Source organism: Parasteatoda tepidariorum, chromosome 3 (assembly GCF_982258835.1).
Source record: "Parasteatoda tepidariorum strain Cologne lab strain chromosome 3, Ptep-v5.0, whole genome shotgun sequence".
Taxonomy (NCBI): Eukaryota; Metazoa; Arthropoda; class Arachnida; order Araneae; family Theridiidae; genus Parasteatoda; species Parasteatoda tepidariorum.
This window is the reverse complement of record NC_141757.1, coordinates 38,966,936-38,990,074: the sequence shown is the minus strand read 5'-3', so window position 1 is coordinate 38,990,074 and position 23,139 is coordinate 38,966,936. Positions and strand designations below refer to the sequence as shown.

Below are 23,139 nucleotides of genomic sequence, written 5' to 3'. Positions count from 1 at the left end.
TTTTAACTCCTAATAACATGGGTCCGGTCCGCTCCCAAAAGAGACTGTTAAGTTTTAACTGTTCTATTTCTGTTTGGATCAGATCTTTTCTAATTATTTTAATTTCAAAATGCTAACTTTTGATTTAAAAATGTTGTTCACAACGGAAAACTTTCGATCCCAATTTTTTTAAATATCTCAATTTGATGACAAATGAAAACGCTTTGTTACCTAGAAAAAACTTTGATCAGAGCTTTTCTGAACATATTAATTTTTAATTGTAAGCTTTTGCTGTATAATGCTGTATTTTGCTTGAAAATGCTGATATAATAGGAAAAAATTTTGATCACAACCTTTCCAAATATCTAAATTTTGATGTGTAAACTTTTGTTATAAAAGTGTAGGGACTTTTAAAAGCTATTTTCTTAGTGTAAGCTTCAATCACCATTTTTCTTAGAATTTTACTTTAAAATACAAACTTTCTCTAGAAAATTGTAGAAATAAGATATGCTGCACTTTAAGAAAACTATTTGATCACAGATTTTATATGAATATTAATTTTAAAATCTAATTGTTTGCTTTAAAATTGTAAAGTTTGAAATTGTGTTTCTGCAAGTATAAGCGTTAATTATAGCCTCTCTAAGTATTTATATACAAACTTATATACAAATTCAAAATCCTAATAAAATGGGCGTTTTCTGATTCCCATTTGTTAACTGATACCGAGGTTTTTATTTTTATTGTGATGACTACAAGGAACTACGTATACTTCATGACAACATACTTTCCGTATACTTTTGAGTTACACCTTCTCCAACTTCAGTTTCTTTAATACATATCAACTATGCTTTTAGTTTTAATGATGCCAGATGGTACTGTAGCTAGTTTGTTGGAAAGAAACTTTAAGAAAAGCGTTATGATAATGTCACAATGGATCGTCTTTAAGTATTGTCATTCATGGGAAAACATCAAATTTACATTTAAAAATATTTGTGGGGAGAAAATGAAAGATGCAATCGATTTTCACGTCTCATTCTTATATTACAATCGGTTCTGATGCTTTCGGTAACAATCCTCGATAAATGTTCATCAAATTTTTATTAAATTAATGATTATAAAACGTTTATTCAAGGCATCTAAAGGCATTTAAATTACTGAATCTTTAAGCCAGTGAGGTATGTCTCATTAATGATTCGTTAAATGTTATTGATGTAACAAAAATAAGCGAACAATTTTTTATTCAAATTCTCCAATTTGTAAATTTCAAAATTGTAATTGTTTTCCATTCATGTATAATACAGGTTCCAAAAAAAAAACATTGCCTTTTAAGAAGCTTTATGCCACAGAAAATGTTTCTGACAAATATTTACCACTTCTTCAAAGCAGACGGTAAGAATTAATCTAATGTATCAATAAACTTAGTGAGAAGTAAAACAAAATGCTTTGAATACTAGTATATAAATGGTAGATAATTAGCTTAAATTTTTTTAACTAATATTTTTTGTCTCCTTATAAACCGTTACATTTCATATTGAAATTGCAGAAAAAAATGGAAGAAGGTTTCAAATTAAATTTCAAAAAAATCTAAATTCACTATATCTTAATTCACTATAACAACTTAGAACTTTTGTCCACTAAGTTCTTCAATTTTATTTTAAAAAAGCATCACATAAAGAAAGATTGTCTAACTGCGCTGAAAATTTTTATCAGTCACAAACCATACAATCACATTTGAAATATTTTAATAATAAAAATCAGTTATTCAGCTTATCATTATATTATTTTTGTGCAGTAAACTTAATATCAATTTTTTGCTCAGTAAATGCTGAGAATTAATCATTTTTCAAGGCCTGCACGTGGTAAGATTTAGACATCGATTAACTAACTCGTATTACGTGAACCCTAAATCGTATTAAACTAGCCTTGATTAAATGAATAAGTGGACCATGTGTAATCCAAAACAATAGCTTAATAGCTTTAATATCAAATGTTTGAGCTTCTTCAAGTATAGAAACAGTATTATAAGCTTATAAAAAATATATGGAACATGATGTTACGTACTACAAAGTTCAAGTTGTTCTAGAGCCCCTGATTTAGACCCAATTAGCCTAGTATAGTAGCCTTAAGTTGCTCAAATTCAAAGGTCAAGATACAAGTTCTGCTGGTTAAAACTGCATCTGTTTTTCCTTTTGGGTCGATAACCAACTTTTATCTTTTGTTTCAAATATGGGAAAAGTGGTTTCATTGAAACCTTGATGATAGAAGTTACACGATTAGATAGATCTATCGAATCACACTACTAAACAATAATTACTAGATTATTACTTGACTAACCAGAAGCCTCGTCACTGCGATGTTTTCATTCACTTTTAATTAAATAAGAAAATGAAATCTCATCGTAAGGATATTATATCTCATTGAATTTACTGAAATAGTTTAGTTTATTTCTGATTGGTGCAGGTATAAATTGAAGTTTTTTTTGCTCTAAAAAAACAGTTTAATTAAAGATTGACTTGCTAGAACAGTTAAATTTTTTTTTGAACAGAGTTCTTAATTGTTGCAGCGTTATTAAAGCCTTCTTCACGAGATGAAAAATTGAAATAGGTAAAAGTTAATCCGAAAATAGTTCTTGGCCACGTTTAATTTTAAATGTAGTACAGTTAAAATGGCTTGAAGATTGACCAGTTCAGTAATTGGAATTGATACGTTGCTTCCAAATCATACCGTTATGATTAAGGCAACCACGCTACGAATTCAACAAAGTATTATGCCAGGCTTCCTAGTTACCAAAAAACATAACAGGATAAACTGCTCAATAATTATACGATGCATTTAATAATCTTGACTTCGGTGATCTACTGGAAACTGTATCTTACTATCAATCCACTGTGGGACTTAACCTTTGACTAGATTTAAACTTGCGATGTATTTATTTTTAGGTAAAAGGTAATGCTTTGTTTTGGCGGTTGAGTTAAACTAAAAGCTGATTTCTGCTTGGCAATTGGTTTTAGATAATATCCACTACCTCAACTACTTCACGAAACTAGCGAGTTATTCACATAAACTCAACCTCACTATCTGGCAACTTATGTTTGCAAGACCGTATGTCAAATGCCGATTTGGATTTTTGTCATTTTCTTGTGTAAACGAGCAAAAAAAGTGACATTCTTTTTTAGATGTTTAAAATATATATCTTAACCAATATTTTTCTCTATTTATTGTTGTATAATTTATCATTTAAAAGGCATGACAAGCCAATAATATCTTTACTAACTTAGTCACTCTCGTGTTTTACGTGAAATTGACAGTGATATTTATTTTAATATGCATATATATTATGTTTTAGGAGATTTATTCGAAACTAAAATACTAATCAAGCAACCAATAATACCAATCTTTATATCAATTGCTTATGTTATACTAGTAAAATGGTTGTTGCCAAGAATAATGGAAAACCGTAAGCCATTGAAGCTTAAAAGAGCCATCATCGTATATAATCTGTTGATTTGCTTATTGAGTGGATATTTAGCTTACAAAGTGAGAAAATATTTTTTTTTCCTTTAACTAACATTTCTTTCTAAATTTCATCTTTTCTTTTTTTCTACCAACAATATATATATATATATATATATATATATATATATATATATATATATATATATATATATATATATATATATATATATATATATATATATATATATATATATATATATATATATATATCATATATATATCATACATATATATATATCTTTATATATATATTTCGACTGTTCGTGTGTATGTCACTGAACTCCTCCTAAACGGCTAGACTGATTTAAATGAAATTTTCTGTGTACCTTCAGAAGGATTCGAGAATGGTTTAGATTCACAATAGAACATTCTGCCACAAACCGTTCCTGCGGTATCAGCGAAAATCGAAATGGAATTTTCTGATTGGTTAAAAGTTAGCCATTGTTTTAAATTTTGCTGTATACGAATCAGTTTTCAAATATCTCGAAGATAACAACAGTGATATTTTCTATCTTATAGCTCTATTCTTTTAGAAAAGTAAATTACATATACTTTAATATTTAATCATAATTCGGTTCTTTATTTCAGGTGAGCACAAGCACGTAAAATCAACGAGAATAAGTTTCGTAATTATTGGTCGTATCACGGATTTAGTATTGTGAAAACTGTTTAATAAAAATCAAGGCAAAAGCAAATTTTATTCATCTTGCACGCTTTTAATAATTATTTATATTTAGTATGCAATTTTAGCTCAATTCAGTATGCAATTTTTCATTGCTGACAGTTGTCATTTGAAAACTATTAGATTGTTTATTATTACAAAGTTTGCGAATTCACATTCATTTTAATTATTTCATTTAAAAAATAGGAGTAGACTATATTTGAGAGTGCCCCTTGATTCTCACCAAGTTGTGATAGCGGTTGATCTCCAAGCTGGCCGATGTTGAATCCCAATCGTGATTCTGATTCGTTTAAATTTCAGCGTTATTTTTAAATGTTCAACGGTATATGTAATTTCAGAAGTCCGTTAGTTCTATGTTGGATACCGGCTGGTTAGGTTACTTTTGCTTCTGATCAATAGGATCGAAGGTATGTGGGCAGTCATAAAAAAAGGACTTTAGAAAAAAATGTCACCGCCATTCCGATACCACAGACGCCATTTTCAATTCGTATTTCGCCGAATTTATGTGGCGATGGAGGAACATAGATTCTATTCATGATAAATTTAGACAGTATCTAACTGCTATTAGAGAATTCTGTGCACCTAAAACTGAGGAAATTCAAGCTTAATGAATAAGTGAGATGTTTTTTTTTTTCCTTTTCTTTCTGTGCTTACTCCATTAATTTTTATTTCGATTCAAAATGCATTTTATTGGGTTTATTAATTTTGCTTACATTGGGTTCATTGCAATTTTATAAAGTTTTGGCCGATGTCTTGCTGAAATTTTCCAATGTATTATTAAAATATCATTATGTTTTGGCAGCCATTCCTGTTACCGCGGTGTTCCGCGCAAACAGGAATGGTGATAAACATAAGTTACCAATTTCGTCAAGGGGCACCCACAAGTCTATTTTTACCAAAAATAGATTTTTGTTTTAAATTTTATCCTTATTATATTTCTTATTTAATTTATTTCATTTTTATTGCTTTTTTATTATTTAAAATAAATACGTGAATTTTCGAATTAGCAAATTTGCGACCACTGTCAACTTCTACATTTCTTTTTGTTTGAAAGAGAATATTTGCAAAAATATGCCGCCTAAACGAATCGCTCTTAGTCGATCAACATCTCAAGCACGCAAGAAGAGAACTAACTGTGTTTCAGAAAATTCGGAGCAACGGGAAGAAAGACTTGAAACTAATCGAGAACACAATGCTTTAGCCCGTTCCTCAGAAACGTCTGAGAAACAGAAAAGAAGACTGTTAACAAATCAACTACGCACTACTCAAGCCTGTTCCTTGGAAACATCAGAGCAACGGGAAAGAAGACTGTTAACAAATCAACTACGCACTTATCAAGCCCGTTCGTCGGAAACATCAGAGCAACGGGATGCAAGAATAAAAATCAATCAAGAACGCACTTCGCTATTCAGACGCTGCCAATACTCTGATTTGAATCTCAGTGCATTTCACTATGATCCGACAACCAACTATAGTCTTTCACCCAAGCGTCATCATCGGAAAAATGGATCAATTATGTATGTTTTGTAGTGCTCTCAAATTTAAGAATGAAACAGCTGGAATTTGCTGTTCTGGAGGCAAAGTGTAACTACCAGATTTAAAGTCGCCAGCCGAGCCATTATCAACGTTGTTATCGGGTCAAGCAAATCAATAGAAACTTTTCTTGGCAAATATAGGTCAGTACATTCGTGTTTCCAAATGACTTCATTCGGTGCTGCTACAAGTATCGGTGCGCATATGGACAGCTAGAGTTATTTATTACATTCACATGCAATCCTGCTTGAGCTAAAATTAAAGAGCTTTAGTAACTTAGGCAAACATCATCGGATCTTCATGATACATTATCACACGTGAGTTAAAACAAATATTAAGCTCTAAACTTGGTTTTATTGCGAAAAGTCATGTTTTTAGAGAGACACGGTGTTTGATGCATTTTATTGAACGGCAGAAAAAGAGAATTGCCACATGATTTGGCTTATTGAAAAACTCACACCAGGACAAATTGGTCAGCTCATATCAGCAGAAATATTCATGACGCCATTGATCCAGAATTATTTCAGATCATCATCCAAAATATGTTTCATGGTCGGTGTTCATCACTATACATGTCTGTTTGAAAATGCACTAACGATATCCTAGAGAATTAACTGTTGAGACTATCACTGGTTTTTTCACCATTAAATAAAATTCTCTATTCAAATCATAATCACAAATCTCATTTACACACTTAAATACAAAATTTAAATTCAAACTGAAAGCGTTGCAACGCACGCAGGGTACAGCTAGTATATATATATATATATATAAACTTCTTCAAATAATTAAAATATGATTTTTAGCTGCCTTGGCAAATTTTTAAACTAAACATGAGAGGAAAATGTTACCAATAAGTACTTTGATGGGTCCATTTCAGGGATTTTTTCGATAATCAAAAATCAAGTTTCAAAAACCAAGCAAAGTGATTTGATTCACAAAACATTTAAAAGCCTTTTCTCTCTTCAATGTTTATATTCATTTAAAACAGTCTTTAGATAATTGCAATTAATTGAAAGTTGATGTCCAATAATTGAAATTTGGATTGCTTGGTGAAGGTAAGATTCTTTATAAAAGACGTGTCTTTTTTTTTTAAAAAAAAGTTCTATTATTCTTTTTTCTTATTTGCAGGCAATATGTTTCACTAATAAAGCTTGGAAAAATAGATGTGATGTTAAAATAGTCCCAAAACACATTATACAAGTAATTTTTACCTTTCTACTAAGTATTTTAATGTATTACTTCTATTTAACTTAATATTGCAACTAGCTGAATTTCCCGTTCTTCGTCCGGGATGAATAAAAAAAATAATAATAATTAATCAGTACTGAATAACACTGCGAAATCATGCGCAAAACCAGGGATGCCAACTTGCTCCGGGCAGCGGATAAATATTCCTTCTCTGATACGTTAGGATCCTTGATGTAGAAAATACGATTTACAGGATTTTTACTCGCCAATATTTCTAAATAATTCAGAGACTTATGTAATACGCCACTTAAGATTGATTATTAATGACGAAACGATAAAGGAAAAAAGTTTAATTCCTCTAATTAAATATTTTAATTTTTTATTACTTTTGCAATTACCTTAAACTTGATATGTATAATATGTTTCAAAATTTTGTCTACATCTGCAATGCGTTCGCATGAAAACATGATTTTCCTTCCCAAGAATTTGGTTGGTTGGTTCTAATGCCACTTGCCACACGAGCAAGTCTGCTTGGTGAAACCGAGCAAATTTAAGGCAGAGTGTGCGATTCTTGTTTTTCAGTGGCGCCATCTATGGCCAAGAATTCGACTTCTCCACACCATACGTCACACCTGTTTATAAGGCGGACCCATTCATACATCCATTAATTCATCCACAAATCGTAATTTTTGACCTGAATCAGAGAACGATCGATCTCCAATCTAGTACCCTCAGAGGTATTGATTTGTTATGGGAACGTGGAGGACTTTTGCGACTCGACAGATTTAACGTGCATCAGTCACTTTACTACACGGGGAGTCTTGTCTTCGGCCGGCGGAGTTCGAACCCACGAACTCTCGGACACTGGCCCAGCGCCCTACCTACCAGGCTATCCCAGCCTTCCCCTAGAATTTATTTCAAAGGGACATTTTACCTTTCTACATTTACTATTACAATAAACACTGTTATAACCTTATTAAATTTTCCTTTCTTTTGTTTAACAGAGAGGCTTGTACATAATGCAGTATTTTTGGACTGCTAAATATTTGCAGGTGTTGAATAAGGTAAGAAGTTAAATTTTATGCAATTATACATAACTGCTTACAATTTTATTATCATTCATAATTTAACTATATTTCTATGGATATTTCAAGTTCTGTAATTTTACACATTTTCTTATTGTTCAACAAATAAGAAGTAAAGATTAAGTTTGGAAAGTCGTTGTTTATAATTTCGCTGTTTTTCTATGATATTCTTTTCATCGTAGGCTTTAGGGGGGACCCTTCTTTATGAACTAGATTTTTTTTTATCTAAATCAATATTTTTAATTGTATGCTAATTTTGAATCTTCTAATAACTATTGATAAAAATCGTTTTAAAATAAGCTCGGTAATAGTTGTTTCGCAAAATATTTATAAATATTTATTTTTGACATATCTGAATGCAATGTTTGACAATAATTACTAGACAACGTTTACCATATTGTCTGGCAAGTTTAAAATGCTTTTTTCATTTCAGTTCATAGCTTTTTTAAAAAAATTTAATTATCATTATATTAATTAAGTTTATCGAAACACATTCCAAAAGCAAAACTCTTAGGGGGACCGGAAAGTAATGTCGTTTCGGTGCATTTGATATTTGTTATCAAGATTTTATTTTAAATCAATAATGTATTCATCTTCGTTCGCAACTACCATTCAATGCCGATTCGAAAATGAATCGAAATGGATCGAAATGAAAATGAATTGGTTTTTAAGACTAACGAATATTTAATACGCCGAAACGGCATTGCTTTCCGGTTCCCCTAATATAAGTAAAACAAACTCGTGATATCTGAAAGCTTTCGAAATACTAATTTGGAGACTTATCCCACACATGCCATCCAACAGTGCCTGATTTATCATATGATTCATAAGGCCTGAGAGGCTCAAGCCGAAGCCTCTTGCATTTTTTGGGGCTCCCTAAATGTTCCAAATAATATCTTTTTGTGTTTTTCTTTAAGAACTGTCTATTAGAGCTATAAGTTGAAAAAAATGAAATAAACAAAAGCTCAAATATATTATAATTTACTTGCGTCAAAAGTAATTTAAAAATACTTCATAATTAAACAACATGGAAATATAGTTTAAAGTATCGACCAGAGGGCCCCTCACAGTTCTGGGCCTAGGGACCCCCGGGTATCTAGATTAGGCCCTGGCCATCCAACTTTATTTTGCTGGTGTTTACTTGACATAAAAGAAGTAAGCGATAATTATTAATTAATTAAGAAATCAATACCTCTGGGGGTACTGATCCAGGAGTTTCCTTGTCTTCTGGATTGGTTCAAAATTACAAGGCTACGGCGTTGAACATTAGTAGTCGTAAACCCAAAAATTGGGTAGACTGTTCAACGGCGGTCATAAAATAAAATAAAATTATTAATTAATGAATCCCGACAGGCAGAAAACCATTAACTTATGCAATACTTAATTTTCTCTTCCATACGCTAAAACTCTGATGATGCATAAATGTTTTGTTAGTTAGTAAAAAAAACATTTAATATAATGAGCTGTTTCTTCCTTATTTTAAAATAAATAATATAATTTATAAGCGTTTTAATCAGGGCCTGTAAGAGCACTTTATGATAAAATAGAAGTTTACGAATTTTTAGTGAAGGAAATGTTGATTTCATAGGACTTGGCTGCGAGTGCAGACTATTTTTTATGACTTATTCTATGATATATGTTATTATGAATGCCTTAGACTTCGACAATCACACAATTACTTAGGGATTTGTTCGAAATATTTTTAACTATCATAATTTCTTACTTAACAGAATGCACGTCTCCCCTTTATGGGATGGAAGGGTGTAATATAAAATTATCAAACAGATTGATGATTATGACTGTCAAACACAGCTAATTATCAAAGTTATCCTTCAATTCGTGTGAAGGTCATCGAGCTATCAAAACAGGGGAGACATCCCCTCTGAAGAGGATCAAAATTGCGATCTTCCGCTCAGTATCAAGAATGTTTCAAAGACCATCGCCAATAGCCCATTGTGCAACTCCAGTTAGACGTAAATAAAGTAACTATTTACCTACCTTCAATTTGTTAGTTCGAGCGCCGTTTATACTAAAATTCCCTTTTTAATCAAAGAGAAGTGAGAGTTAGGATTTAAAGGAAATTTAGTAATACGTTTATTAAATTTCTGGAACTACGTTTCACCTCACTAAAATGTACCGAAATGCTGTACTAATGTGCTCCACTTGCACTTCATCCTTGCTTTCAGCTGTTGTTGTTGTTCATTTACGTCGCACTTGAGCTGCACAATGGGCTATTGGCGACGGTCTGGGAAACATCCCTGAGGATGATCCGAAGACATGCCATCACAATTTCGATCCTCTGCAGAGGGGATGGCACCCCCGCTTCGGTAGCCCAACGACCTGCGCGCGAAGTCGAGCACTTTACGGTAGAACAGTTTAACGAGGACCAATACCGCACACCCTCGGTCCCTACGCAGACTGATCCAAGTGGGTCACCCACCCGCACACTGACCGCAGCCAGTGATGGTTGACTTCGGTGATCTGCTGGGAGCCGGGTTTTAACGATCAGTCCACTGCGGAACCCTGCTTTCAGCATGCATTTATAAAGAGTGTTATATGAAAGAAAATTTGTAATTGACATTTTTTTTTCTTCTTTTTTTATCTATACCTGACTTTTAGTGAACGATTGAGGTCTACATTCGCTGATGCAAGTGAGAAGTATTCCCTTATAGCAAAAATCTTCATTCAATTTTCCTCATCAGTGCATTTTAAATAAATTTTGCTGATAAAAGAAATGATGGTGCACTGTTAGAGTTTTCATTCTAAAAATGCGTTAAAATAACCGGTAACATCCAGTTCATGAAATTAACCGTATGAATTAACCGGGTTGGAACAATTCTTAATACAAAACTCGTGAGTTTCATACACATTTACAACAATCATGGTTTCTAAACCATAAAAATGAAATTTAACTGGACATTAGAGTTAGATTATAATAAGCTTTTCGTTGGGTAATAGTTCAGTTGTGGTTAGGCAGTGGTTCAGTTGAGTTTTGTCAAAAGAAAGGTAGACTGTGGCGAAATTAGTTTATCTAGTGATAAGTAACGGGAAATACCAGACTTTTTTTGCGTTTAGCAACTCTGTCGTGCTGCAACCTATGTGTGGATAACACTTTCGTATCCTGATAGTCAAAAGTAACCGATTGAGAAATACATTACATTAGAAACTATTCATGTGTTGATGGAATAGGAGAAATATTGTGGGGTCAACGCTGAGGCTCGAATTCTTGTTCAGCGGGTCATGAGATTAATAAATTTGTCTTCTCGGGAATAGTATGTACCTCACTTACAAGGAACTAAATGGCTTTGTAAGGTGGGCCTAGTTGGCGAAAATAAATTCTGGTTGTTAAACCGTAATTAAATTAAAATAATCAATAAACGATTTTTCTTCCATTTGAATTCCTCCTTTTTTACGATTATTTGAGTGTTTCGGTTGAATATGGCAAAATGACACTCAAATTTTAATTTAACCATTTTTTTTCTTCAAGAAATTTCTAACAGTGCCTTTAAAAAGAGATTGTTGACTTACTGATAACCGATATTTCCCAGTGTATGTGAAAACTAAAATATAAACATTGATTCAACCTTCACCATCGTTGTACTTTGATTGTCGACGTTTGCTGGTTCAGTCAAGAATTATGGTATTTAAAAGTTATTTTGAACATTCACGGGACAATTTCGTCAGTTACCAAATTCGGTCTTTTACAGTAAGTTACATAGAGCCGTGATGACTCAGGGGATAGAACACTCGCCTTCTAATGAGGTGAACCGGGTTCGAATCCCAGCTTTGACTGGTCGATATGAATTCCACATCCTGCTCGCTCCGACCACAGTGCTGACGTAAAATATCCTCAGTGGTAGACGGATCATGGGTTAGAGTCCCTTTGCCGTCAGGCTAACCGTGGGAGGTTTTCCTCTCCATGTAACGCAAATGCGGGTTAGTTCCATCGAAAAATCCTCCACGAAGGCAAACTTCTCCCCATACTTGATCCAGGAGTTTTCTTGTCTTCTGGATTGGGTTCAAAATTACAAGGCTACGGAGTTGAACATTAGTAGTAATAAACCCAAAAATTGGGTTGGCTGTTCAACGACGGTTATAAAATGAAAAAATAAAATAACTTACATAACAATAGTGTTATTGTTTTACATTAACTTTCCTTTTTATGTTTAACAGAAAGGCTTTCAATTATTGTGGTATATTTGGATGACTAAATATTTGGAGTTGTTGGATACAGTAAGAAAGTAAATTTTATGAAATTATACTTTACTGCTTACATATTTGTTATCATGCATAGTTTTACTATATTTCATTCAATATTCCAAATTCGTTAATTACACGTATTTTTTTTATTGTTCAACAAATAAGGAGCAGAGATTAAGTTTGAAAAGTTATAGTTCATAATTTTACTGTTCTTCCATGATATAACCTTTGGCAGTTAAGTGTAATAATCACACATGCTCTCTAAAGGGCATCATGTTCTTTGTTAAGTGCTAGAACATACACTGGTGTGCAAAACTTAAGCAACAAGTGCGTTTTTTGTCATAACTCTACAAGAAATCATTTGATTGACATGAAATTTGAATATGATGTACATTATTTTGTACTTAAACGATGGTAAAAGAATAATGGCGCAGAAATGAATATAAAGCTTAAAGTAGGAACAAAAAAAAGGCTTTATTTGACATATAGTGGCGTTACACATGATTGCCTGAAGAAGCGTAAGTACAACTGGCAGATGTTCCCTAGTATGGGATATGCCCTCCCCTTACTGTAATTGTTGCTTGGCATCGTCTCTCCATGCTAAGCACCAGATTATCCAGGAGTTCTTGGAGTAAATGTCTCCATTCCTCCTTTAACGCATCTTTCAGCTGATGGGTGTTACCAGGAGGATACTGTCGTGTCGCAAGACGTCTCCCTAATGCATCCCACACATGCTCTATGGGATTTAGATCTGGAGAGTAAGCCGGCCAATCCATTCGGATGATATCTTCACTTTCCAGTAGCTCTTGAGCATTAGCAGTACGGTGTGGCCGGGCATTGTCATCCATAAAAATGAAGTCTGGTCCAATCTGGTAGGATTACCTCTTTGCAGTAGCGGTCTCCAGTTACAGAACTTCGGTCGAAGATCTGAAGCTCAGTCCGCCCGTTCAACATAATGATGCCACCCCAGACGACAACTCCAGGACCACCGTAACGATCTCTTTCCGCGATGTTATTGGAATGAAATCGAGCTCCAACCTCTCTCCAGATCAACTGACGTTGAGAATCGCTTGTAGCACTAAAACGACTCTCATCCGTGAAGAGGACGCGACTCCATTGATGAGGTGTCCAGGTTTCGTGTTCTCTGCATCACTCTAAACGGTGCCGCCGATAGCTAACTTTTAAAGGTATGCAGCGTTCAAGACGACTAGCAAATAAGCCACCTTTGCGGAGGCGTCTGGCCACTGTAAATCTTGATACTTGTCGTCCCGTGACTGTGCACAGTTACTGAGATATGGCGCTCGCTGACTGAAAACGGTTTCTTTTCACCTGGAGGACAATGTAACGGTCATCTCTTGGTGTTGTTTTCCTTGGACGGCCACCACCAACCTTACGAACAGCTGTACCAGTAGTTTTAAAGGCATTCCAAGCATGAGAAACAGCACTTTTGTTGATCCCGAATTCTTCGGTGACACTGGTCACACTACGCCCCTCCTCAAGCTTCCCAATCATTCTTCCTCGAGTAAAGTCGTCTAAATGATTTCTTGAAGACATGTTTCACAAAACAAATCACTTGCACTTGCAGCGAATGTCTTTAACTACGGTGCTCTTCATCCTTTTATCACAGCTTTGACCTGCGCGCGCCGACCCACAAGGTTTACGTACACTTACATCACCTACGACGTTTTATTTCTAAATTTTGCATACAAATAATCTTTCTACTGAATTACGTGCATATTATACTGAAATTTCATGGCTATCTTATACTTTGTTGGGGAGCTGTGGCCGAAAAACCCCTTGTTGCTTAAGTTTTGCACACCAGTGTATACAGTGAGAGATTGATTCGAAAAAAATGCATCATGTTACAAAAGGGTTACATAATTACTTTTACATTACATTACAATTACAACACTAAAAAACGTGGCAATAAATAACAAACAATGATTGCAGTGCAATGCCAATAAAGAACAATAAATTATTTTCTAACTAAATTCAAATTATAATGTGCTGGTTCCAAAATGCAATAAAATCTCGATAATCTAAACCTTCTTCATCGCAATATTTCAGTTAAGCAAAACAATACCTATTAGTGCTGCCAAATCGAAATATGAGGAAGAGTGCGGCATATGCAAAAACATGTCTTCCTTGAGATTAAATAAAAGCGAAGAGAGTCAAACGGGACATTGATACGTTTTGAGTTGGTTACGAAGGCGGTCATGACCAAATAATAGATGAAATGTTACAATAGATTTCTTTTTAAGTCAAGCAGGCAGTTCAAAAATTTGTCTAATAGACGATTCAATTTCAATTATATGTTGCTCTAATTTAGTTATATATGAGCCTTTTTAAGTAAAATAAATCTCCAGGCAAATCTATATTTTCCGAAAGATTATATAAAAAGCAGAGTTAGAAGCGACATTGAGGTACTCATGAAAGTTCAGTTTAGCTTAAGTAACATGGCTATCGAAGAAATATAAATCCGTGAAAATATTATCAAACATTTAATGAAATCTGATAATGATTCAGAATGTGATGCTGCTTTTCATATACTATGTGCTCAGAAAAGAGCAAAAGAGAACTACTATCTAGTGTAATATAATTTCGTAATCAAATATATTTATACCTATTTGACAAATAGATTTTTATTAAATGGTAATGTTAAAACAAAATTTTAATACCATGCAACATTTTTTATTATAAAGCTCAATAATCAGTATTTATTTATGAAAGTAAAATTAAATATAAATGATGTAATCTTTATAGTTCGATTACTCAAAGTAGGTTCATGGCCTATTGCTTCGGAACATCCAGCAGCAGTTCAAATAAAAGCACACTTTTCTCAAAAATCAATAATATTTTCAAAAAAATTCCAAAGGTGTTCAGCACCTTTGCAAGTTTGTATTTGCACTTTTAACTTTTCAGTTGTCTGGTTTTTTTTTAGTGTGCAAACTTGAAAACTGTCTCGAAGAATGACAATTCCTGAAATATCCTATCAGGAAATGCCATTGCAGTAGAGATAATAAGTTAATAGAGAAAATTGGCAAAGCCTAAAGTTGTCTCCTGACTCTAACGTTATTTAAGCTTCACAAATCACGAGTAAAAATTTTCTGAAAATTTAAAAAAAAAAAAAAAAAAAAAAAAAAAAAAAAAAAAATATGAGATTAAGACAAACGCCATGCAAAACCCGTCTAATAAAAAGAGTTGGATCTTCGGCTCCCGAAGTGCCCATGGTAAAATGAACGTTGCACGGTTCGTTAACTGACTTTTAAACTGGCACCCTGATTCAGCTAAGTGCCAATGTGGGCTAATGTTTGTCGGCCCTGGCTACCTACAACACGGTTCACTACGTACACAACGCTCGTTCAAAGCTGTTGAAGCTTTTCAATTTATCATACCGATAGTTTTTTTCCTTCTATTCGTAAATTCTCTTTTAGACATTGTCAACGCCAAGTCGTCAATCAGAGTTAGACACAGATAATGCTATTCAAATTGCGTATAAACACTACGCTAGATTTATGCGCTCGTGATGGCGCGGTACTAACTGCATATATAGCTAGCATTGTGGCCGTTATTAATCTGATATTTCAATTGCCAGCATGGATAAACATACGCACAAATATAGGTGCTCAACGCTTAGGTCGTTCAATTTCCAAAATTATCAAAGAACTAGGTCGACAATATTCAGAGTATACCGAGAACTAAAAATAGTAGGGGGGGGGGAAACTAGCAATTAGAATAACTGCAAGGAACATTAGATGAGCTTGATATATGAAGCAAGCGTTCGTACAATTGTACGATGCGAGCCGTGCTGTTCGTAACCAGTAAAACCAAATCTTAGCTCGAATCTTCACCTAGTTGAATCATGGTGTGGGTCGTACAGTCATGACCATGCACTACGTTTATTTTACTATTTGAATTTCGGATATGTTAACCGAACTGTCATGGCACTCCTATGAGTATTCTATATACATATTCTATATACTATATTCCGATATATATTATTATAAATTGTGAAATTCCTTTCCCAGGTATTTTTATCTCTTCGTAAGAAGAATAGGCGGATCACTTTCCTTCATCTGTTTCGTCACTTTGCAATGGTTCTCGTATTTGCGCTCGCTTTTTATATGAAAACTGCAGGTAACCACATAATATTGGAACCACGTAAAAATAATTTGTAACTGACACTTTTACAAAATATTTTTAAAAGCTTTTAAATTCATATCTAAACTGCTACATTGCAAGAAGCATAATCGTATCCCTTTACGTTTATATGGGTATTCTCAGAAGCATAGTCTTTTTTAAAAAAGTAAGGAAAATTGTTATCAATATCAATTGTTAACAATATCAAGGTTTTATAAATAGTTGTATAAAACTTAGTATTTTTTGGTTCGCAACAATCAAGTTTATTCAGGGATTTGAAAGATATATAACATAACTGATTCATAATACATTTCATGGCATCGGGAAAATATGTTTTTCGATATATTATTATAGCCAAATATAGGAATAGGTGGCCAACATTGCTTACCATTACTCCTGAGTGGTTAAATCAGACAGATGTTGGTTTCAAAGTGAATGTGATTTTCCATTGCGAGAGCAGTCTACTTTTATTATTAATCTATGGTTTTAACTCTATATCATTTCTCAGTTCATTTTTAAATTAAACGGAGTAAGCTAACTAATAAACGTCTATGGTTGCTTTTGCAGATCGTTCCGGATTGCTCCGCAATTTAAGCTTGCTTCTTTCACTCATTAGACGTTTTTATTGTTTATAGATTTGCGTGTAAACTGGTTCGTTTTTTCAGAACGAAGCTCTACAATTTTGTTACAAAAACATTTTGCAAGCCCTTTAAATTATAAACAATTCTATCAATCATTATACATCTACAAAAAAAAAAACGAATCATTTTAAATAACTTTTGATCTAATGATCGGATATGTGCGTACTAGGATTCGATCTTAATGGTGTGAGGGCGCGTGACACCAAATATGCTAATTTAGTACAAAAGATATTTTGAGTTACGAAATAAGACACTAAAATGTGCTCTTTCAGAAGAAACATGCATTTTTGTTCGATGGAATATGATTCCTGACCCTTAAAATATATTGTCGCAATCTGAGAAATATGGTCGCAATAGTTTGGTCAGGAGAGCTGCCATAAGTTTCGACTCTTTAATATTAAAATTACTTTTTACTTATAAATTAGTGAATTATGCGAATTAATGAATTTTTCTCACAATTGGGAAATCCGTTTATCAAAAATAATTTATAAAAATATTTTATAATTTTTTGTCATTTTATGTAATAAAAGTCTAAAAATTTTGAATCGTAAGGTACACAAATTTTTACCTCATTTTAGAGAGTGTAAAGGGCAGTTTCGGGAACGAAAATTATGCTTTCCCAGAGACAACATAGTAAAGAGCACTAATTTTTTTCTAAAAGAATTTTTTATCATATAAACTGTGCTTAAGAGCTATTTTTTTAAAAATCAGACAAAAATCCAAAATTTTAACAGTTGTTATTTTTTATTGCCTTTATTTTTTTTATGTTGAAGTTGATTTTAAAAAATTAATTCTACTCAAGTTCGAGTTCCTAAAAAAATCCCCCCCCCCCACTGTAGAAAATTTCATATTTCAAGTTCATTTCTTTAAAAGTGAAATAAATTTGAGCACGTAAAGGGGTTTATATAAAGAAAACAACAGCACCCCCTAAGTTCCATTTTTCAACTTTATTGTTATATTCTCCTTTTCATTTTTTTTAACTTTCTATATTGCGTTGTGTATAAAAAAAACTTTCCATATCAAATTTCAGCTAACACGGGAATCTAACACATGTTTAAATCTCTTAACATTCACGTTTAAATTTACATCAAAATAATCCATTTTTCTTTATGATGTAAGAAAATAAATATTTATCAGAGTCTAAAAGAAGTTATCTTAGGTTACACTAAGAATAAACCCTGTTAGGAAAATACAAAGAGAAACATGTTAATCATTATTTTAAATCTGAATGAAAAGTTATTTATTAAAATGGAATAAATTAAGTAATGAAGAATAATTATATCGAAATATTAGTTTATTTTCTACGTCACGCAATTGTATAACAATTTTCAAATCATTTCAGGCAACATGACCAAGTGTTTACTATACTATTACTATACTATAGAATTAAAATTATGATAATTACATGGCAACATTAATTAATTAATAGAAAGTTAATCTCAAGAGAATTTAGGGAAAAATAGTAGATTTATCTACTCCAATTGAAATTTTTTTCTTCCTTTTCTTAACTGCTCCCAGAGAATTAACATCACAAAACAAATAGATTGTTTTTCTAATACATTGTTTCTTGATTACAAACTTAGTAGCCTGGTTTTCACTTGCCAGCAATGGCCAGTGACATAACATTATTTTATAACCATCCTTTTTACAACCGATCCTCAATTTTGGGTTTACAACTACTGATGTTCCACTCCGCAGCCTTATGATAGAAAAAGAGTGAATAAATATTTTGTAAAAAAAAATATCCCTGCTGCGTTAAATGATGGATTTCCAGAATTTCTCAATTTGATTTTAAAATTGCAGCTAAATTACGCTACGAATGAAGCGATTAATGAGCGATAAAGCGTGTGCCGTTTTACATTTTATTGTTCATTTCTAACCTTACTTTATACAAATATATAACTAAGAAAACCATTTTTTTTATTAGTTTTTTTACGGCATACCTCCATAGTACTGTTCCAAAATTATATCTTTTAATTATAGTTAGAGTTCTATAAAATTCATTTTTATGTAAAGGGAAGGAAAGTAATTTCTAATGTAACATTTATATGCAAAGTTGGTGATTTTTTTCTTGAAAATGTTATAGTTAATTTTTCTGAGCAACGATGCTGTTTTGAGATAGACTAAAAAAAAATTAATAAAAAAATTTAGATTTTGCATCTTTTGAAAGTTTGAATGACTACATCAACTGAAAGCATAAAGTACCCAGGAAAGTGCTGAGTTACAGAGCTTGTCCTAGTAGTGAACTTTAATATTTGGTTAAAAAAATAATTGGGATGTTTTTGTTTAACAAGGATAGATTTTTAGGACAGAAAAATTGGATTTTTCACTCACTTTGACAGAGCACAACTCTAAAAAGCAACAAAGCTCCACGGAAACGATGCATATCAATAAATAGGCAGCAATATACTAATAATATAGCAAGGCAAAATTTTAGATTGTTGTTGCTTTCCTCTTAAAACTTACTTATATTTTATCTTTAAAGAAATGACCGTGAACTTTGAAATTTCCTACATGGGAGGGAAAATGTTTTCAGGCACTCAAACTTGCACAATATTCAATTTTCCTGTACATAAAAAAAATCAAACAAATAAAAAAAATACAACTATCACATACCGTCTGAATTTTAAAATAATGGCTCTTAATTCAATAACATTTGAAATGGCTCATTCAATATTTGATGTTTTTCAGCTTTCTATTACATCTTTGCTTTTGCAGTAAATTTGAGCACTCATATGATATTGTATTTATATTATGGTCTAGCAGCTATTGGACTACGTATGAAGAAATATTTGAGGTGGAAAAAGTATTTAACACTGCTGCAAATAGTAAGCATTTTCATTGTTGATATTTTAGTCCTTATTTGTTTTAATTTTAATCTTTTAAAGACATCTTTAAGCTTTGGTCAAAACAAATACTTGAAAATCGAGCAATATTATTTCTTTAATTCGCCAGTAGATGTCAGTTGCATCTATAGCCAACTCGCCGCTAGATGGCAGCTCTACAAGCACCGTCACTGACTTGCGGATAGAGAGAGGACGATTGCTAATGCTGGGGGGGGGGGAGTGCACTCAGAATGTAGAGAATATTATTCAATTAGATTTTACCCTTTTCTGGTATTTCAGAATAATTTTATAAATACTTTTAAATTATGTAGTTTATTTTGAATGTTAATATTTACGGTTAGTTGATTGATCTGAAAGCTCAGTTTGTTTCGCTTTGTACAGATTTTAAGATAATTTTTTTTTTTTTTTTTTTTTTTAATACTGATTAAATTTTCGATTACCTTATGCTAAAATTCCTTTCTCCTTTCTACCGAACTCATCCGTCGTAGGGGTAGAGATTGGGAGGGAAAATTCTTGATATTCTTTTAATCCTTCTTATTTTGTTTCAACAAATAAACTGATTGTGGGTATTTATTTTATTCGACAGTCCCTTTCATTATAAGTTAAATACAAGGCAAAACTTGAAATATAAAGCGTGCTGTAATTTAGATTCTGATTATCTTTTTTAATTTTTTCTAACATAGTTACACCAATACAGTTTTGCAATCAGTAGTTTTAGTTAAAAAATATACATTTGTCTGTTTTTTAATTTTTGATAAATATCTTAGTTCTCATGCAATTTACATTAAAGGAATTATCCGAATTGTTTTTTATTCGTTGTTTTGTTGTTGTTGTTTATAATGTGAAACCAAGCGAATTTAAGGCAGATTATGAGTTTCGTGTTTTTCAGTGGCGCTATCTATAGCCAAGAATACGACTTCAACCACACACACGTGACAGTTCGTTTATAGGGCAGATTCATTTCTTCATTCACATATCGTAATTTTGACCTGAACCAGAGAACGATCAATCTCCAATTCAGTACTCCCAGATTTGTTATGGGAGCATGGAGGACATTGTGACTCAATGAATTTAACATGCACCAATCACCTTTTACTACAAGGGGAATCTTCGGCAGGCGGGGATCGAACTCACGACCTCTTACACGTTAATAATTGTTAAAAAGCTATCGTGGTTGTTTTTAATGTGACGCTTATCGTCACTCAAAATTAAAATTATGAGAAAGGGCTTAAATTAGATTTCTAGAACATCTCAAAGTCTTGGATTAAATAAAACTACCGTGGGAATTCTCCATCGACAAATAGTAAATTAAATACGGAGAGAGTTGTTATTGTTTATAATACCACTTGCCACACGGGCAAGCCTGCTTTTTATTTTATTTTTATAACCGTCGTTGAACAGCCGACCCAATTTCATGGGTTTACGACTACTTACGTTCAACTCCGTAGCCTTGTAATTTTGAACCAATCCAGAAGACAAGGAAACTCCTGGATCAGTACCCCCAGAGGTATTGATTTGTTGTGGGAACATGGAGGACTTTGAGACTCGACAGATTTAACGTGCATCAGTCACCATTTACTACACGGGGAGTCTTCGGCCGGCGAGGATCGAACCCACGACCTCTTGGATATGGGCCCAGCGCCCTACCGACCAGGCTATCCCGGCCTTGGGCAAGCCTGCTTGATGAAACCGAGCAAATTTAAGGCAGGGTGTGCGTTTTTTGTTTTTCAGTGGCTCCATTCTACGGCCAAGAATTCGTCTTCAGCCGCACACAAGTCACAGACCGTTTTATAGGGCGGACCCATTCACACATCCGTTCATTAATCCACAGATCGTAATTTTGACCTGAATCAGAGAACGATTGATCTCCAATCCAGTACCCCCAGTGGTATTGATTGGTTATGGGAACATGGATGACTTTGCGACTCGACAGATTTAACGTGCATCAGTCACCATTTACTACACTGGGAGTCATCGGCCGGCGGGGTTTGAACCCACGAACTCTCGGACATGGGCCCAGTGCCCTATCGACCAGGCTATCCCAGCTTATAACCGGCCAGACTTCCCGGCCTTTAACGGATAGAGTAATTCAAATAAACAATTAGGTTAAAATCTTACAATTCCACAGTGGGTTTAACCTCATCATGGAACGAACTCGAAAACACCATTAACTTTTGGACTTGATCTTTCCACAACTTTGTAACTTTTTATCACGGAAAAAATAATGATATAAAAGCAGCTGAAAGAAAGGGTTAGGGGAGCAATTAAAGTGAGTCTACTCTAGGCAGAAACCGAAAGTAAACCACCATGAATAAACTTGGTAAGTCTCTCTCTCTCCGCCACCTATTCTAAAATAATTTAAGTGCCAATGTTATAATGCTAAGTTGGTTTAAATGTAAATAAAATATTATTTGTTTAAATTTAAGGCGAGTAAATTTCCTTTATTTAATTTAATTACAAAAACTGGCCTAAAAGCACCACGTTAAGAACTTTTATTTTAAAGTTACTAGAGAAACTACATTGAAACATAATCAGATGTGTTTCACTGTGAAATCTGTGGTGTAATATCACTCTATATTAGGTATTAAATATGTCAAACAATTTTGTGGGAACCTATTTGAAGTTAACACCAAATCGAATGTTCAGATGTACCCTAAATCTTTCTGAATCTCGATCACATGACGTGATTCTCCCATTACGGCCCACGGTATCTAAGAGACCAGACTTCACGACACCAGATACCCATGATCACGCCGTAGTTTCAATTTGTAACGTTTTATTTCAATTTTTAAACTACAATAGTTGGCATTTGAAGTCCGTTATAATTTCGAATTATAGGGAGCACATAGGGTCGACTCACATAGGGTTAACCTTCTATATGCGTTTTTGGTTTCAAGTTTCTTTTTGCTTATTTATGTTTTCAGTTCATCCGTGGTATTTAAATTAGATTGCTCCGAGTCTTTCATTCATTTTTATTCCTTAATTTCTGAAAATAACGTTCTCATGCATGGTTTGACTTCTTGCTGTTTGAAGCACTTAGATTTTTAATATGCCACACTCATTTAATATTGTTTCCGTTACTAGATGCAATTCATCATTGTCCTAACATATGGTGCGTATGGATTTGCAACTGGTTGTGAGCAGCCTGAAAAAGCAGAATTAGGTCTTTTCATTTGTATATTTATAATTTTAGTCATGTTTATTAATTACAGCAAGAAATCTCATAGTACAATAAGCTTCTTGAAACAAAAAGCTTGACTGATTTTATGTGTAGGAAACTCAGCATTTGGATTGTATTTATTGTTTCTAATAAAATTTAAATTCGA

At 33.2% G+C, this 23,139-nt stretch overlaps 1 protein-coding gene across 5 annotated transcripts in view; it reads left to right on the top strand.

Moving 5' to 3' along the window:
• LOC107436347 (very long chain fatty acid elongase 7) overlaps nt 1-23,139 on the top strand; it is a 63,249-nt gene extending 40,110 nt beyond the window's left edge. For 2 of the 5 annotated variants that reach the window (XM_087159118.1, XM_087159119.1), the window contains exons 2-8: nt 3,326-3,516; nt 6,842-6,913; nt 7,906-7,965; nt 12,160-12,219; nt 16,215-16,323; nt 19,659-19,795; nt 22,898-23,139. In XM_087159118.1, the coding sequence (XP_087015244.1) occupies nt 3,427-3,516; nt 6,842-6,913; nt 7,906-7,965; nt 12,160-12,219; nt 16,215-16,323; nt 19,659-19,795; nt 22,898-23,071 (702 nt within the window). In that variant the 5' untranslated portion in view covers nt 3,326-3,426 and the 3' untranslated portion in view covers nt 23,072-23,139. Of the gene's footprint in view, nt 1-1,280; nt 1,369-3,325; nt 3,517-6,841; nt 6,914-7,905; nt 7,966-12,159; nt 12,220-16,214; nt 16,324-19,658; nt 19,796-22,897 lie in introns of all 5 variants that reach the window. The other 3 variants (XM_087159115.1, XM_087159117.1, XM_087159116.1) reach the window with 3 other exon arrangements.